The sequence below is a fragment of the Nuphar pumila genome, chromosome 12 (assembly GCF_984573655.1).
Source record: "Nuphar pumila chromosome 12, dmNupPumi1.hap1.1, whole genome shotgun sequence".
Lineage (NCBI taxonomy): Eukaryota > Viridiplantae > Streptophyta > Magnoliopsida > Nymphaeales > Nymphaeaceae > Nuphar > Nuphar pumila.
In genome coordinates, this window is record NC_143260.1 from 7,654,197 (window position 1) to 7,673,506 (window position 19,310).

At 38.2% G+C, this 19,310-nt stretch overlaps 1 protein-coding gene and 1 pseudogene across 1 annotated transcript; one reads left to right on the forward strand and one right to left on the reverse strand.

The window, feature by feature from the left end:
- The first annotated feature begins 391 nt into the window (after positions 1–391).
- On the forward strand, positions 392–2,942 carry LOC149819850 (uncharacterized). The gene is made up of 8 exons (XM_089982972.1): positions 392–612; positions 760–829; positions 1,407–1,573; positions 1,664–1,766; positions 1,857–1,973; positions 2,059–2,229; positions 2,370–2,493; positions 2,583–2,942. Exons 1-8 carry the CDS (start codon positions 395–397, stop codon positions 2,696–2,698), a joined length of 1,086 nt encoding a protein of 361 aa, XP_089839098.1. The 5' UTR covers positions 392–394; the 3' UTR covers positions 2,699–2,942.
- A 513-nt stretch (positions 2,943–3,455) lies between these two features.
- LOC149819851 (pentatricopeptide repeat-containing protein At4g33990 pseudogene) lies at positions 3,456–4,568 on the reverse strand (annotated as a pseudogene).
- Between the last annotated feature and the right edge of the window lie 14,742 nt (positions 4,569–19,310).

Sequence of the window (19,310 nt, forward strand, 5' to 3'; positions counted from 1 at the left end):
GCACAAACCGATTTAGCACATATACGACCCTAACCTCAGGTCCGGCTGGCCTCTTTGAGATTTGTTAAAAATTACTTGTTTACCATCATAGAAAAGAGAAGGGGAGGTACTTTAATAACTCGACTTAGTTTAACTGACATTTAACTTCGGTAAGAGCAGGTCTCTGTTTAGCAGTTTTTAGAGAAACAGAGGCTCATATCAGAAAATTCTGAAATGTGACGGGGCAAAGAGTTGACCCCAAATGAAAAATTTTCCTTTTTTTTTCATCCCCATTCATATGCCACTTGGCTGGTTGCACTATTTAGACAAGTCTCTCTTGAAAGAGATAAGTTAAAAAAAAAATACAGCAAGAAAGATAACGAAGAGTGTGGGGATAGTGTTGAGCCTTGTGAAGATGGGTGCAAGCGTGGAAAGCGAGCCTAAGGTTGAGCTAGAAACCATAGAGGTGGGCATGTGCCAAGGCTACGAATTGGGCTTCAGCATAGGCAGACGATTCTCAAACCTAATAAGGAGTAGGGTGGCCAATGACCAGCTTCTCCAACGTCAACTCCTCCCTTTTGCACACACCCCTGAGGGTCGATCCCTTGTTCAAGCCCTCTCTTCTTCAAACAGGTCTCTCTCTCTCTCTCTCTCTCTCTCTCTCTCTCTCTCTCTCTCTCTCTCTCTCTCTATCTATCTATCTATCTATCTATCTATCTATATATATATATATATATATATATATGGAGTTAGTTGATTATGGTGAATGATACATGGCAGGGATAGGTACCCAACCTACTGGGATGAACTCTTAGGGACTGCTGAAGGAAGTGGTGCACCGATGCTTGATGTATACTTACATGTTATTTCCTTCTTCATCTGCATGTGCTATCATGCTCACGGGCATACGCACGCACCATATGTTTGTTAAATATCCACACACAAACAAACACATTATTCCATGCATATATGTAGTCTTTTCTATTAATTTTTACAGGGTTAAACTGATTGAAATGATGACAACACCCTCCAAAGCAGTGGCCATTTTGAAACTATGTAATTACCTTGAGAAGGGTATTAATTTAAAAAAAAAAATCCTAAAATAACACCAAGGTAATTGCATAAATAGAAAGGATCGATGAGGTGTTGCCTTTCACAAATGCATAGTAGCAGTTCAGATATAATTTATGAGATGACGGAAAAAAAAATCAGAGCATACAATTGTCTTCAAGGAAGGGTACTTTTGTGATTTTACTTATACACTGAAACTCATTTTTTAAACTTATATTGAAAAAAAATACCACTGTTTTTTTGGGTGTTTTAATCACTTCAATTAATTGAACAATGTTAATGTCAATATAAAGAGTTTAAGGTTATATTAAGTTTATATATTGGTTTAAATTTGTGTGCGTGTGTGGTGCATGCAGATCACAATGCTAAATTTCAGAAAGGAAATCCTCCCATTTATTCCAACAACCGAATCAATAGCACAAACAGAGATGAACAGTGACTGTTCGGATGTTCTTGTATTGACTGATTCGCTTGCCATTGCTGCACACAATGAGGATGCTGCAACTGCGATCATTGGGCACTTGTAATTACCTTTATGGCTGCTTAATCTCTGTACATGAAGCTCACAACCATATTTTAGTAAAAACCTTTCTTTTTCACTGTTGAGATGCAGTTACCTGGTAAAAGCAACACTGCCGACCGGAGTCTCTTTTACAGCCTATACATATGCAGGAGAGCTACCAACCTGTGCATTTGGCTTCAACAGTCATGGGCTGGTAATCTTTCCCACCTTGTAATCAACAGTTGATTACTGGCTTATCTGGATCAAAATCTACAATAAAAATCAAATGAATGTCTTTTCTCAGGCTTTCACTCTTAATTCAGTGCCACCTTTGAAAGAAGAAATTGTTGCAGGCGGTATCAGCCGCAACTTTGTATCAAGGGATTTGCTTGAAGCAACAGGACTGGATGATGCTTTACGGGTACGCAACCTCACTGAAACTTCAGTGTACATACAACATGCACTTTAACATGTGCACATGCATTGCTGATTTAACTGTCATGCAGCGGATTTCGAAACCAAGTATTTCTGTTGGACATTGCTATAACCTTGTTGACATAAGATGCCGCAAGATATTGAACGTAGAATCTGCATCAAGTAACAGAATATCAGTTTATGAGGTTGGGCCAACCCCATTCTTCCATGCAAATATGTACCTTCATCTTCCTATTAAGCAGGTAGATGTCTGTCTCATTGCGCGCGCGCGTGTGTGTGTGTGTGTGTGTGTGTGTGTGTGTGTGAGAGAGAGAGAGAGAGAGAGAGAGAGATTCACAAGATTCGCGAGTTCTAACTCCACAGCACTTGTTTTGGTTTGAAGACGCAAGATGAAAATTCCATTAGCCGACAAAGAAGAGCAGCTCAACTCAGCAAAGAGAAGGAACCTGACATCCTCTCACTTCTTGGGGATTCAACTGATGAAAGATTTCCAATTTACATGGAAGGTATATTACTTGACTAAATGTTGTACCAAAACAGACTTTACCAAATTCCTATCTGCATGATCTCATCCAAATATCTCTTATCTTTTCAGGTCCAACATTGAAGACATCATGCACAGTATTGATCGATCTGGACAAGAGAACATTATCAATCATGCAGGGTAACCCAAAGAACAGAAAGGTCTCTCATGTCTTCACCATATCCTAGATGGTTCTGGACGATGATCTGAGTGCATTTTGAAAATTGAGGTCATGGAATAAACAATTCAAATATGACCAGCTGAAAGCTCCATGTTTCATTTTTTTCTCTTTCTATGATATCAAATTGGATGTGTAGAATTTGTTAAGCAGCTTCTCTCTGTCCCAAAATTTCCCACTTTCATGACTAGTAATGTGCTCGTGCAATCGAGCAAAGGATTATACAAACTGTAAAAGTTGTTAAAGCTGTAAAACTTGAATATTTAGAATTAAGCTGTAAAAGCTGATACAACTCTTCCTTTTTAATTAAACACCAACTTGCATGAATTACATTGATTTCAATTTCGCAACTTGAAGAAACATGGGCATATATATATATATATATATATATATATATATATATATATTGCACACACGTACTCTAAGATAGACGCATCTGAAAAATGTGAAAGCAAATATTCAAAAGTATGTCCAAGTCCTATTCTTTATGATATTTATACATGCATAATTTGTATCATGTTGGAGAACTCCAAAATCATGGAAGCAGTGGACACAAAAGATGTTATTCTGTGACCTGCGGCAAATGGATTCTTAATGAGTGACCTAGTGATTCTGATAGAACAGAGTAATTCAGATACGTGGAAGTGAACGCAAGAGGTTGAGAAAAACAAATTCATCCTTCAGACTAACCTAACGAGTCCAGTTCATCCCTCCCAGAAAAAGCCTTCTATTGCAGCTACACTCAATTTTATACACTACTGCATTGATTAGTAATTACAGCCTGCTGTAGTGATGCAACCGACAACAGGTATTTTCTTCAACCCATTTCCTGTCATCTCATCTCTCAATGTCCCAACATCATTCCACCTCCCACTTGTAGTATATAAATTAGATAAAATAACCTTATATGCTGTTTTTCTTGGTTCAAGCTTAAAGAGTTGATGGGCCACATACTCGCCCATCTCTGTGTTCCCATGAAATCTGCAAGCTGATAACAGTGCACCCCAAATGCCAGAATCAGGCTCCATAGGCATGACATGGATTAAAGCATAAGCATCTTCCAATTTACCAGCCATCCCAAGAAGGTTCACCATGTATGCATAATACTCCAAGCTTGGCCTAATACCAAAGTCCTCCATTTCTCTGAAAATTTTGAGACCTTCACCCAGCAAACCACAGTGGGAACAAGCACAAAGAATAGCAGGAAGTGTTGAATGATCAGGAACTATCCCTTCATTACCATGCCCATTTACTGTCAGACCAGAAATCATTGCGTTGTAAACAACACTCTTGTTCAGAACTGCACTGAAAACCTGTCTCACCAACACTGGCAACCCGCATCTAGAATACATATGTACCAAAGAAGAAGAAACTGCAATTTAGAGCTCAAAGCCACCGAAGGACAACCATGGATCGCTTTTCCGTATTCTATGCATGCCAAGTTAGCACATGCTAGCAACACGCATGAAATCGATACTAGATTATGTTTAAACTTCCTGAATAAAGAGAGCACTACTGAAATCCCCACACAACATATCCAGAAATTAAAGAAGACCAACGATGAAATCAGGGTTGAATAAATTAACAAAGACACGATATGCACAATCCAAACAATTACACCTTGAATACATGGTCACTAGCCCACTGTTATGGGAGTTAGAATCGTACCCATTTTTGACAACCAAACCATGAATACTTTCACCAACCCTCACCAAACTCTTATGAGAGAAGCTTGAAACAAGTGCAACAAAAGTAAACCCATCTGACCCAACACCAGAATTCCCCATCCTATTGAACAATTCCAATGCTTCCTCCCAACACCCATTAGACCCATAGCCAGATATCAGTGCATTCCATAAGATGGCATCTGGTTCAGACATTTCATCAAACACTTGATGTGCCCGATCAATCTGCCCAAGTTTCCCATACGCACTAACAAGGGCACTTCCCGATATGGAATCGCGCCAAACCCGAAACAATAACATGGGTATGTGTCATTCTTGCCATTTGAACACGATGAAAGAAAGAGTGTAATTGTCCGGTTTGGTTTCAGACCTCTGCATGAGACTGTAGAGAGAGAAAGGATGAGTGAATTGGTGGGCAACGGCAAGTGCTCTGATCACGGAGTTCCACAGAAAGACATTCTTGATGGATGTTTGGTTGAAAACAAGACGAACAAAGCAGAGTTTTTTGTTGATGGTGTATAGCCGAACGAGTCTGGTTGCATCTGAAGGATCGTGGGATGAGCCGGATGTTATTACAAATGCATGGACATGCAATGTTTTTGACAGTGTGAGAGGTTGTGAGAGAATGGATGCCAAGAACATTCTTAATTTGAGCAGTGATGAGATCAAATTGGATGTGTAGAATTTGCTAAGCTGCTTCTCTCTCTGTCCCGAAAATTCCCGCTTTCATGAGATTATCATGCTGGTTCATATAAACCCACCATATGACAATCAATGCAATGCTTAGCTGCAACCTGCACATCCATCAAAGAACCAAGCCAACATAACAAGAGTTTGAAAATGCAGAAAATAGACATACAACATAAGCACCTTCAAGACATTTAGGGAAATGTGTAATCTAAAGATGCTTGAAGTAGATCATGAATTAACAATAGATTCACCAAGTTGGGCATAAGAAAAAGCATTCTACAGAAACACCAGAATAGTTTCTTAAGTGACGTCGACCAATCAATTCAAAACTCTAGTTGGATCAAGCTATAGATTTAGGACCAACCAGCTGGTTAACAATGAAAACACCAACCTGGTTTTCAAACAGCTAAGGTCACAACTCAATAATAAACTCCGGTACCTTGCCATGCACTTTATATTTGATAGGGCCATCCAACTCTGCTCCTAAAGATATGAGCTTTGTGACCACTGTTTATGTCTGTCACAGTGAAGGAAAGAAGAGAATAGTAATCCTTCACATGATGACATCACTACAATGCCAGAGTTAGGTCTCAGTCCTTAAACAACACCATGATATGCAATTGAAAACTGTAGCCCATGAAAGACTACCAAAAGACCAACGCATCTATGCTAACACTAGGGGTCATTAAAAAAGGAAAAAAGTCATGATAACACTAGGAATTGATTTAAAATTTTAAACAAATGAATTTTGCTGCTCAGGAACAATATCAGAGAACTGATGATGATGCCAGAACCATGACAACAATTAGAAGTACTGAACTTGGTTCAATCCATGCATGTCAATGCCAATCTTTAATTAACATAAAGATCTCTTCCCCTAATTCCGTGTTCCCATACAATCAACAGTCTCAAGCACCCATTGATAATCATTCAAATCCCACTTCTGGAATGGAACCACACGTTTGACAAAAAAAAAAGTTAAAACTGAAATTAAGCATGAAATCCCACAATGCACACAGGAAAATTCTCCTTTGTTCTGCCAATGAAAACCCAATAGGAAAGGATACCCTATAAATGAAATAAGACTGACCCATGTAATAATGATGTAACAATTGAGAGCTCAGTATTTTTGAGAGGTTATCTTATTTCCTGGTAAGCCTGGAAATAGTAAGTTGTTGCTCATTCCAGTACTGAGGTTGAATACAGGCTCCTATCAAACACTGTTGTTGAGGTCCTTTGGTTCACCACCACCTTTGATGATGTGGTGTGATAAGATTGGTGCATTCTACTTGTCTGCTAATCTGGTCTTTCATAATCGCACTAAGTATATCAATATTGATGTACATTTTACCCAAAATCATGTCTCTAAAGGATACATTTTGGTGAAGTATTTTATCTGCAGATCTTATGCCAGTTTCAACATCTTGGTTTGTTCTTCATACCAAGCTCAACACCCTCCCTAGGTTGTTGAGCTTGAGGGGGGCTGTTAAGGAATCAATGGATCAGGCTTAACCAGATCCACCAGATGCATATCCAAACTCAAGGACATCGCTCAAGTCGTCCAGGACTTCAAGAAGATAAGAACCTTGAAAAGTAATTAAGTTCAAGCACGCTAGAGAGAATATGTAATTAATCAAGATGTCTTAGTATTTGAGAGGGACTTTGTAATCCAAATCAATAAACCCAGTGGGCATGTAGGACTCCTCTTGAGGGGCGTGTAACCCAGTTATAATCAAGTGTATAATGGAACCTGTCATCTCAGTTGTTGTGAAGAAAAAGACAGAGAGAAAACTTGTTATGTTGTGGATGTATATCTTTCTTTAAATTCGTGTCTTGTGTGTTTGGTGAGTGTTTTCTGCCCACCTGAGACACTACATGGAACCAGCTTGCAGAGTTGAATAAGAAAGTCATCTCTCTCTCTCTCGTTTGCACCAAGGGTTGTCTTGTCAACAGGTCTGTCCTCATTCATACCCAGATGGATCCGAACCTGAATCTGGTTTTGGGGTGTTGGTACCAGGTCTGACCAAACCAACCATAGTAAAAAAATAACCTAGTTCTTATAAGGATTGTATCAATCAAACCCGGCTCATACCTGATAAAATATTATTTTTTTTTTACATGGAGAAGGATCTTAATAGGAACTCGGGTGGGATTAGGGTCAAGTACGAAATTTTACAAACCATACCCAGCTCCATATACTAACCGGACTCTTTGAGTTCGACACTAATCAGAACTCCTTTATCAACTAACCTTGACTCTATAGGGTTCGGTACAGGTTTAGTCCAGGTCAAAACGGATCCATTGACAGCTCTACAGTTGAGTTTGCATAAACCCTTCTCGGGTTTAGGGTATATGAGGTCAGATCCCAACTGAATCTATAACAAAGATCCAATTTCGCCTATGCGTTGAATTGGTTTGGAGTTTTCTTCACATCCGAATGTGAAGAGTCGAATCTGATTGATAATGAAAGCTTTGTTCATGTTCACAAATATTGACAATATTTTGATAATATCGAGTTTTGATCATTTTACGCAAAACCCCAATCATATTCCCGAATATAATCCATATGTTGAAATTAATTCGATCCGGTATTTTTAAAAGCCCACAAAATACCCAAAACACGATATTTTCAGAATATCACATCTATCCAAGTAATGCTGATTTTTTTCGGAGACTTTCTTGAGAAAAAAAATTAAATGCATTGCATGATTTTCTTCCCTCTCTAACAAAATCCAATCCTGAGATTTATTGCATCGACTCTTCACACTTTCTCTGCATGGGATTTTTTTTTTGGTCCAGAATATCCTCATATCAAGGGGCTTATTTGCTTTGGTCATAGGTAGGATAAGCAATCACATCTGAGAATCCAAAACTTGTGGTTGTCAATCACAAGGTCAGTCTGACCAACTTTCACAAGATTCTAAGGTAAAGCATTCTCAAGCGAGAATCACAATCACAACTTGCACTTTCAGGTGGTTCACTAGACTTGAAAAAGTGTGTTTGTGAGTTGCAATCATAGAAAGTTGAGAAAATACGAATAATCTATAAAAAATAATGTTTGATAAGGATTAAAATAGAATTGGGTTTAGATCAATCAATATATTCATAGTCGCCATCAATTTCTCCCTGTACAAGAGCCTATTTTGCTAAATTGGCTTAGTCAAGTTAAAGGTTGGTTGGATCTCACTTCACTTCAATCCACTTGACTACCAACCCAGCCTTAATTCTTAATTATTATCAAGTTTGACAATCCCATCGTAGAAGGGTTGTAGGGATGCAAACGGTTGGAATCAGCTAAATACATGGGGGAGTTGGATCTGAATCAGGTCAGAACATCCAAGAATCATAAAACCCCAATACTGGTAGGCATATCGAAAGGGATGAATACTGATTTTTCCAAACTAACACAAAACCCTAAAACCTGATCAAATTGCTTGATGATAGATAAGAAGTTGAAAATCGATTTACCACAATCTCTAATGATAGAATAGGATATCATTTGCATAAAAATTGTGGCTCCAGTGGAAGGACTTGATAGAAAAAGAAGTAATTTCTCTGTTGGCTTTTGCTAGTTGTAAGTAGTAGTAAATGAGAAAGAGGATCTCCTTGTCTACTGTAAAAAAAAAAAACTATGAGGTTGGCCATTAATTATGACAGAAAAGCTTGCAGTAGATACACGTCATGATACAATCAATCCATGTGCTGTGGAATTCAAAAGCCCAAGTGATGACTAAAGAAATTCCCAAACTGCCATAAGCCTTTGTTAAATCTTATTTAAACAAGGCAAAAGGTTTTTTGGAGTGGGTCACAGAATCAACCATTTCATGAGCAATTAACATACTTTCTTGAATATTGCATTCTCTAAGAAAGGCTCTATGATTATGAGAGATTATACCCTGTAGAATGGGACACATTTTATTCACCATAATTTTGGAAATGATTTTAAAAATAAAATTGTACAAACTGATAGGACAAAATTCAGTTAATCTAGATGCACCAGATGCCTTAGGAATCAAAACAATATTATTACAATTAATGCGCTAAGGATTTTATCAGACTTAAAAAAGTTAATGATAGCTTTACTAACCTCAAGCCCAACTATATCTCAATAGGTGCGAAAAAAGGATCCTGAAAATCCATGAAGGCCTGAAGCAGTCACCATTCATCTCTAAAACTGCCTTCATGACTTCATCTTCTGTAACAAGAGCTAACAAGGACTGGTTTTCCCATGAAGTTGCTGAAGGGGAGGTCATGCCATGAAAGGTATATTGTAGCACCACTTGTTTTGTAAAGAGAGATGAGAAGAACTGAGTAGCTTCTCTGATAATGCCATTGTAATCAGATTGAGTGGAACCATTAGGAGAAATATGAAGGATTTTGGTTGACATTCCTCTTGAATTTGGCATGATAGAAGGAAGTGTTTCTATCACCATCCTTAAACCAGCGAGATATTGATTTTTAACGCCAAAAGCTTTCTTCTAATATCAACAATTCATGAAGATTATCATTGAGAGCCTTAAACTGATCCATGAGCCCATAGTTGCCATTGTCAATGGCTTCCCAAACTCCTTTTCTGTATTATAATTTTTTTTAAGAAATAATCCCAAAATCTGTATTATTTCAAGGGTGAAGATTAGATTTAACAATGATCTAACTTGGATGTTAATATGAACATGGAACATTCTTCCTAATTCTTTCAACATAAAATCACAATTTTAGTTGATGTCGAAACAATGCTTTGTGGAGAATCAAAGGAGCATATACATTGTGTAACACATATATAAAGTACATGTCTCTGCCGCGCTGATGTGAAAGATGATCGACGATCTCCTCAACTGTGAGTACAGGCCTTTAAGGAGTGGGGGAGCAAGGATCAATTTCTGTAAACCTTCAATTTTCACACTTATACCACTGCCCATCATGTGATATATATAGGTGGATACCTCTGAAAGGTCACCACGCATCATATCCCATGGGAAGAGACACATAAGAAGGAACACTTTATTTCTCAACATGCTTTTCATGTTAGAAGATTTTTTTAAATATTGTTTTTATTGTAAAACATGCATAGCCCGTTTTTTTTAGCTAAAAGATTAAAGACATGTTTGAGTAAAAAAAACCAAGTTTTTATATATGTATTTTTTTTTTAAGTTACTCTTACTTGCTTCTCCTTGTGCTTTCAAAATGCTTCACGCTTTGGGGTTTCCCCGATAAGGCATTTTTCCAATGCTCTTCTCGCTTCACGCTTCCCACATTGCTTTTGATAACACTATTTATTCTTGTAACTATGGACTAGAGTTACTAGACAAAAGAAAGACCTAAAAAAATCGATGGATTCGAGCTACTCCTCGGCCATTTAGGGTGTACAACATGGATGAGACGAATCAGAGACGCTATGACACATTGACACGATTCTGATGCAGTATCTACACTCTGCTCCACTTCTCAATAGGACTTAGTCTGCTGCTGTTTTTGCGATGCAGCTCGTAGCGGAGTTCAAGGGGAGCTGGACGAGTTCATTGGCTCTTCTGTTCTGTGGTGGCTTATGTGCTTATCACAGCCTCAGGCTACTTCACGTCACTACACTCGCTGTTATCTCTTCACTTCTCATGTTGTTGCCGATTCTAGTACGTAGGAACTGAATGAATTTATCTATATATTATGTTGAGGTGTTCGGGCTCCTATTTCTGCAGTTGATGGCGCCGGCCTTTCATGACATCGTCATTGTCTATTGTATCTGCTTTGTTGAGTTTCGTATGCGTCGGTATCTCTTGAGCACCATCCGGACCCACTAAATTATGACAGTGGATTTTTTGCTTTTGCTTTTATTTCTGTCATTAGCAAGTAATATCTCATCACTTGGTTTTACCACTATAGTATTAATAATATCTTACTTTTTTCAAAAAAAAAGATGCACTTTATTTTAATTTTTTAAGTAGTTTTAAAAATTCATTTATATATATTTAATGAAAACCATACAAATATTTTTTATTGATTAAAATATTAACAATATCCGTGCCCTCGTTCCCTCTTTCTCAAAAGAATTTCAAACCGAGTCGCGTGGCGAGTCGTACCCTTATTTTTATTATGAGATGCCCACACAAATATCGACTGAAATAAGGGAAAGCAAAGGAAGTTGAGAGAGAGAGATCCAAAACATGCCATTGGACGGTTCTCCGTTAGCCATCAATTCTACATCATTCGGTGCCGTCCATTCAGATCATAAATGTTGCCCATCTTTCTGAACCCACTCTCCGCGAAGTTTCTTGCACCCACCGCAAGTGTATTCAATAATTGTGCAAGAATTATGTGATTAAAGTATCTAAAGGAACCCCCCGGAAATTTCCTTCTCTTACCATCCATTATATATATATATATATATATACACTGTTGTCTCCTCCGCACCTAATGCAAGCGTCTCTCTCTCTCTCTCTTTTGCTGAAGAAGATTGTCATGACAAACAGTTGGCGTCAAAGCGAAGTTTCTTCCTACCTTCACACCGCAAGTGTATTCAATAATTGTGCAAGAATTACGTGATTAAAGTATCTAAAGGTAAACCCCCTGGAAATTTCCTTCTCTTACCATCCATTATATATACACCGTTGTCTCCTCCGCACCCAAGCAAAGCGTCTCTCTCTCTCTCTCTCTCTCTCTCTCTCTCTCTCTCTTGCTGAAGAAGATTGGCATCACAAACAGTTGGCGTCAAAGCGCATCAAAGGCCTTATGGTGAAGGCCACTGATCCATTTTGGAGGAAAGCCCCGTGTCGAGTTCCTTCGGGCAATAGAGACCCCTGAGTTGTTCCTCCTGTCTCAACCTCTCTTTCTGCACAAGTACTAATGAGAATGAAAAGCTTAGGCGAATCTCCATGGAGAAAGACGGTCTTGGGCTGGTTCCCATTGCAAGAGGGACAAGATCTTGGTGGGACGACATATATACGTTTTATGGAAACGAGCTGAAAGCCGTTGGTGAGGAAGAAGATGAAAAATTGGTGATCATTTGGTTGGTAGGTGAGATGCTCAATGGGGCAGAAGAAAATGGTACCACCATAGTAGTTGTTGGGATGGAGGGATTTAAGGAGACTATCCTTGCAAAGATGGTCTGCAATAACTCTGATATAAAAAGAAACATTTCAAAAAAAACCCATGTGGGTTTGTGTACCAGAGAAGCCAAAAGTGTTAATGACAATATACCAGGCAATTTGCATTTAGAGTAAATAAGTAATCGAAGGCGAAAGGATTTCAACTTGTTCTGGATGACGTATGGGATTATAATTAGTGAAACAAGTTGAATTGTCTCCTGTGTCAGACATTTGGATCAAGAAGTAAGGTTTTGATTACTGTTAGAAATGAGAAAGTTGTATAAAGAATGGAGACAATTTGTGTCCTTTCAAAGACTTTCCACTTTCTAGTTGTGATCAGGACCTCACATTTTAATCCATGAGCTTGACTAAATTCAACTCATTTCACTGCTTATAATCCCACATATCATCCAAAACAAGCATAAATCTTTTTTCCTTCGACTGCTTATTTTGTCTAAATGCAAATAACCAGTCCATTGTCATGAACACTTGCTACCCATCCCAGCAGTTTCTCCCATGATCTTTTCACAAATTTGGCTTCTCTGATGCACAAACCCACATGGATTTTTTGAAATGTTCTTTTTATGTCATGGCTGTTGTAGACCTTCTTTGCAAGGGTAGTCTTCATAAATTTCCTTATTATGGGAGAAAAACTCATTTACCAACAGTTTGATTACCAATTCTTCACAGCTCGGTAAGGAGCAAAGAGCGATGTCTTATGAAGCTCCAAGAAGAAGAGATCTAGAATAAAAACTTGCTAAAGAGTTAAGGGCATTGACAAATATATAGTAAGCAGATGCAGTGGACTGCCCCTTGACTTAGCAGTTAGCACTATAGGGAGCACTCAGTCAAAAAGAAAGAAGCAGGTCAGATTGGCAAGATATTGAGGCTAGCCCATTCTCAGATTGGGAAAGGACAAGGGATGAAGACAACATTCTTTCAGTTAGATCCTTGACGAGTTCACCTTGCTCCCTGATACAATTTCTCTATCTATTGTTCCGTCTGTCTGAAAAAACTACTGTGCAGAAGGGAGAACTAATGACTAGCTATGAATAGTAGAAGCTTTTGTTTCAGTAGATGGTGGTGTTGAATCGAGGTCTGGGCTGAAGGGTGACTTGACTCAATGTTTGGTTATTGTTAGATGTAATATGAAGTTATGAACAGTACAATGATATTGTGAAAGACTTCGTTCTTCTTTATGTGGAAGTTGTAAAGGATGTCTTATCATATGCACTTTTTTTGTTGATATGTAAGCAATGTTGTTTTGAGATAACATATTTGTTGTATCACATCAATGTTTTGCATTGGATCCTCTTTAAATTTTAGAAAGTGGAGGGTATATATAAAGAGCTTCAACTTAACTTCCAATTGATCTTAAGACGGTAATCATTTCATAATATGGGGAAGCCAGGTTTTCTACTTGGGTTAGCACCGAAATTTGTTATAGTAGTGGGCAGATCTCCTCACATCATGCTCCTTGAACACCTACAGTGTTCATTGCCATAAATTTGAAGCCAATATAAAGCTATCCCCAATGGACAGTACTCATGGAATTTTACACTTGATACGAAAATAGCTTGCTGACCCCGTGTAGTTGGGATAAGGCTTCGTGATGATGATGACGACCACTAAAATAGCTTGCGGTCAATGTGTGCCTTATCTTCTTCACTTCTCTTTGTATCCAGACTCTCAGGGATTATTTCAAATCCCTAACATATCTGGCCATGTTTGTTTTGGTCAGAGGTGAGAAAGTAGAAGCTATGATTTTTGGTAACAAGGTTAACCTTGTGACCAACTTTCACAAGATTCAAAACAAAAACAGGCAAAAACAATCTTAGCTGACAATCACAACTTGTACTATTTCATGTTTCACTAACCTAATAACCTTGAAAAAGTATTGTGATTGTGATTTGGTGTCACATGATCCATGAATCACAGGGCATTGCAAACATGCCTAAAATCTGAAGTTTGAAATACCTCAGACCTTTGTGTGGAGCTCACACTCCATCAGCATGCCTGATGCCAGCCCAGATCCTTAGATCTGAGGTCTCAAGTATTCAAACACTTCCTCAAGGAATTACCATTGGGTTCTCAAGAAATAGGTAAGGAAGGTCAGGGGAAGAGATAGGAAAGATGCTTTATTTCAAACTGAATGCTTTTCTCTACTGTCCAACATTGGAAGAATAATCAATGACAGAATGTGACTTTTTTGACTAAGTAGCCACACTCACCTGGTCTAAACAAGCCCATTAGGATCTCTGAACTGCAGAATCTATGGGAAAATGGCAGTAGCAAGTTACAAAATTCTTCTCTCCAATATCGTTGTCCAAAGACAAGACTGCTTGGATTTCAATACTGACAGAAGACCTGTGGCAGTGCTTGCCCAAGCTGGAATCTCTTCAAATCTGAAGCTGTCCAATTATTGGTTCTTACTGTAGATTGTGCAACAAGCTGCTTAAAAAGAGCATGCCTTGACTCACCTTTATTGCAAGACCAATGCATTAGTACCCAAAAGCAAACAAACACCTTACTAAAAATTCATAAACTCCAATTAAGTCAATCATGACATCATGCTGTCTGCTCATATTTGCAAAAATTCAGTTCACCCCATTTGTCTTTGTCTTCTTTGAAACAAATTAAACCCAAGGTTGCCTGACTAAGAAGCGGAAGCGTGAAACAATACAATAAGAAGCGAGAAGCGATGCATTTTAAAATGTATAGGAAGCAAGAAGCGATGAATAAAAAAAACAATATAAGAATTGAATGAGAATCGAAATGGAACGCAAATAAAAACTAAAATAAAAGTGACTGCTTAAATTTCATGATTTTTTAGTGTAAGAATTAATTTTTTAACAAAATCTAAAAATGATGACTGTCAATTTAGAAAAAGCACATGAAAGTGAGTGAAAAGCATGAGAGAAAATACATAAAAAAACATGAAAAGTAGGGGAGATAACATATAAGAAGAATAAATGAAGCGTGTGAAAAGCATAGGGGAATCAAGATTCTCATCAAGTTTCGGAAGTGAAGAGTATCACGCTTTCGAAATGAATTTCCGGGAAACGAGCTTCCCACGTATCTAAGAAGCTTCCAGTAACTTAGGTTAAACCCTAAGAACCACACTAAACCAATTCTATAAATTGACATTGATCACAACCAATCCCTCCTAACAAAATAAAACTATCAAGTCAGATATAAACTCCATGGTCTTCAATAACAATTTGCTTTAACGACTTTCATGCAAAATTGTGAACTATGAATGTATCTACTGTACCAAAACAGGGAAGCAGTGAAAAAATCATCTTACAGTTCCTAGGCTGTAATATGGTCTTCTCTCAGCATCAGGCCAGTACTTTGGGCAATGTAGGTTTGTGCTTCCCAGCTTGCCTGGATCCATGCACCTCACCTGAAATGATCTGAACAATTGTATTTAAAGACCAATACCTCTGACCCTGGCAAGTAGACTAGATTCTGCACCCTTGATTGAGCCCAAGAAGGGTGCTCTCATCTCACTTTGACAGCATATAACAGTTTAACAATAATATTTCATGTACTTGGAAAATAAAAATCGTTCGTTAGAAACACATGGAAATACTCTGACCAGGACAGGTTGAAACAACAACAACAACAACAACTACGCCTTCATCCCAAAACAATTGGGGTCGGCGATATGAACCAACAAAGAAAATCATTATGGATCTTCCACATGAATCCTTCTCCTCCATTCATTTCTATCCAATGCCATGTCCTCGGTGAGGTTCAAAGCATTCATATCCTTTCTTATCACCTCCATCCATGTCTTCCTAGGCCTACCCTAGCCTCTTTTAACTAATATATTTTCTCATTTCTCCATCCTTTTAACTGGAGCATCATTAGGCCTTCGTCGAATATGTCCAAACCACCGTAAACGATTCTCTCTCATCTTATTTTCAATGGGTGCAACGCCTACCTTCTTACGTATCTCCTCGTTCCGAATCTTATCTTTTATTGTATTTTCACACATCCATCTCAGCATACGCATCTCAGCTACACTCATTTTTTGAATATGATGTCTCTTGGCAGCCCAACATTCCGTACTATATAGTAAAGCGGGCCTAATAGTCGTTCTATAAAACTTTCCCTTCAACCGCAATGGCATGCTACGATCGCACAACACTCCAGTTGCACTCTTTCATTTCATCCACCCAACCTTTATCCTATGATTTACATATCCATCAATTTCTCCATACTTTTGAATGATAGATCCCAAATATTTGAAAGAATCATCCACCGGTATTTCGTGCTCACCAAGCTTCACTACACTTCCATCACTACTTCGTTGCTTACTAAATCGACATTCCATGTATTCTGTCTTACTCTTACTCAACTTAAAACCTCTTGCTTCCAATGTCTGTCTCCATAATTCTAACTTAGCATTAACCCCAGCTCTAGACTCATCAATCAAAACAATATCATCAGCAAACAACATACACCACGGCACATTTTCTTGAATTGATCCCGTAAGCTCATCCATCACTATAGCAAATAGGAAAGGGCTTAAAGCAGATCCTTGATGTAACCCAACCGTCATAGGAAAATTGGTTGTCACCCCTCCACAAGTGCGGACATTGGTTACTACTCCTTCATACATATCTTTAATTATACTAATGTACTTGAGATAAACACTTTTCTTCATCATTGTCCACCAGAGAACGTCCCTAGGTACTCTATCGTAAGCCTTCTCCAAATCAATAAAAACCATATGCAAATCTTTGTTCCACTCTCTATTTCTCTCAATAAGTTGTCTAAGAAGATGTATAGCTTCCATAGTTGATCTTCCAGGCATAAAACCAAATTGATTTTGCGATATCATGACAGGTTGAAAAGCAGGAACAAAAAAATTTACGATTTTGGTTTAACAGAACCTCACCAACAATAGAGGTTCTTGGACAAATTTTACATTAGAAACACACCCGAAGTCCATGAAAGTAATCCAGCGAAAAACTTGAAAAATTGCCCCACATGAGGTAGCAGCTTTACATGCCTCATGCAGACCATGTGGTTTGGCATAGTCTCGGATACAAAGACTGATATAGTAATGCTAAGGCTCTCACAACTCTTTATGCAACAGGAACATCCACTTAGAAAGCTGGCCGGGAATATGGTGAGACTCATTAGACCAAACCATCCTTTTTTCCCGTTGCCCTTTGTTTTATTGTACCGATACCCATGGACTAAATGACTTCCAGTGTTTGTTCTGTGGTACTTGAATGGTTAAGAATTACTTTTAAAAACCAACTTGGAATTGTAGCTGTGCATAAATCTCAATACAACACTTGTGCACATCATGAATGAACTTCACACAACTTGTTTGATGTACCAGAACATCAATTATAATGCACTTGAGCTGATCACTCATAGATTGACACATGTTTGAATTGCTAATGAACTCCACCTCCAAGTTAGTGAGTACATAATTGACTTCATTGGGCAGTTCCAGATTTTGATGCATCTGATTCTACGGTTGCCAGGAGCCAATTACTCAAACATCAAGGAAGACAGAGCATCAATGACCACATAAATGCATTGTTGAATCAACTGCAGGGAACTAGTTCATTCAGAGCAAGAAAAATCATCATTCCAGAGACAATTGTATACGTGGTTTAGTATTCACATCCTATTTTTGACAACCAATGATACCCACAGCATACACAAGTTTTCTTGTGGCAAAAAATTGTCACTGTAAATTCTGTTTATGTCATAATAATACATTCATTAATGTACTTTTCATGGAAATACATCCATGCTTACAATGGAGACTTTAACATTTCTTTATTTCTATACACTGCATAAAGAATCTATTTACAATTTCAAGAATTACAAGATCATGTGCAGAAACTAGAATTCTAAGACACTCAATGAGTCATGAAGTCATGATGAACATTTAACTTCATCCAGCAGCAGCTTCAGCTACATGCTCATTTAATACTTGCAAGAGGTTGTGAACACCATCAATATCATATAACTGATTTTTTATTCCATCAAATATGTGCCTTCTATTATTCACATATAGCCAACTGGGTTTCCACCTCCCAACCAAGGCAATTGACTCTTTGTTGTATTTCCACACCCAAACTATGAGCAACAGGACAGGCTCCAGGAAGAAATGAAAATGCCTGTGATGTTTCTAATTTCAACTTCGAGAACAATTCAGTGATATTTATCATGGACATACAGGTAGTTGGATCAGATTTGAATCCAAGATCTCCTATCATCATGTGACATGCTGATAGTAGACCACTGAGGAAGATCCAATTTGCATGAATTCCTTCATCTTGCATTCTTTGAAAAAGAGAGACAGCCCTTTCACCTTGGCCATGGATGACAAGCCCTGAAATCATTGAATTGCATATCACAGTATTGCTGTGATGTGCCCTTTCAAATATGCAAACAGCCTCCTCAATGCTGTCACATTTGGAATACATCGTGATTGTGGCAGATTGAACTGAACTGTCCCTCTGTAACCCTGCTTTAATTGATAAACCATGTATTTATTTTCCTATTGCTAGTGCACCAAGATCTGCACAAGCTCTTAGTGCTGCTGTTAGAGAAAACTGATCGGAATGAATGCCAGAGTAACACATTTGGCACCATACTTTTAATGCTAGATCAGCATTTCCACTCTTAATATAGGACAAAACCAAAGCAATCCATGAAATTAAATCTGGTTTCAGGTTATCCACCTCCATTTTGCAAAAAAACCTATGAGCTTCGTCTATCTTTCCACTTTTGGCGAGTCCTGAGATCAGTCCGTTCCAAACCACTATATTCCTCTCAGAGCTTCTGTTGAAAAGCCTTCTTGCTGCAGCAAGATCACCCATCTTTATATATATCTCAATGAGTGCACTCTGCACACAAACATTTTTTATGTTATTTTTTACACACAAACCGTGAAAAGATTTTCCAACTTTCAGAGCATAAACTAGGATGCATGCCCTCAAAATACTTGTAACAGTGATAAAATCTGGTTCAATGCCACATTTTTGCATCAAACAGAAAACTTGTAATGCCTCTACTCCATGTTGATGGTCTACATAATCAGAGATCAGTGTGTTCCATGAGCTTGATTTGGTTAAGGAGTGCCTTTACTTCATCAAACTGTCCATTCTTCACATATCCTTTCAGAAGA

What these genes read in the sequence shown, in the direction of transcription:
- LOC149819850 (XM_089982972.1), top strand. Translation starts at nt 395, where the DNA reads ATGGGTGCAAGCGTGGAAAGCGAGCCTAAGGTTGAGCTAGAAACCATA. An exon ending in TTCATCTTCCTATTAAGCAG is followed by an intron (nt 2,230 to 2,369) that starts GTAGATGTCTGT and finishes TTTGGTTTGAAG; the next exon opens with ACGCAAGATGAAAATTCCAT. An exon ending in ATTTCCAATTTACATGGAAG is followed by an intron (nt 2,494 to 2,582) that starts GTATATTACTTG and finishes TTATCTTTTCAG; the next exon opens with GTCCAACATTGAAGACATCA.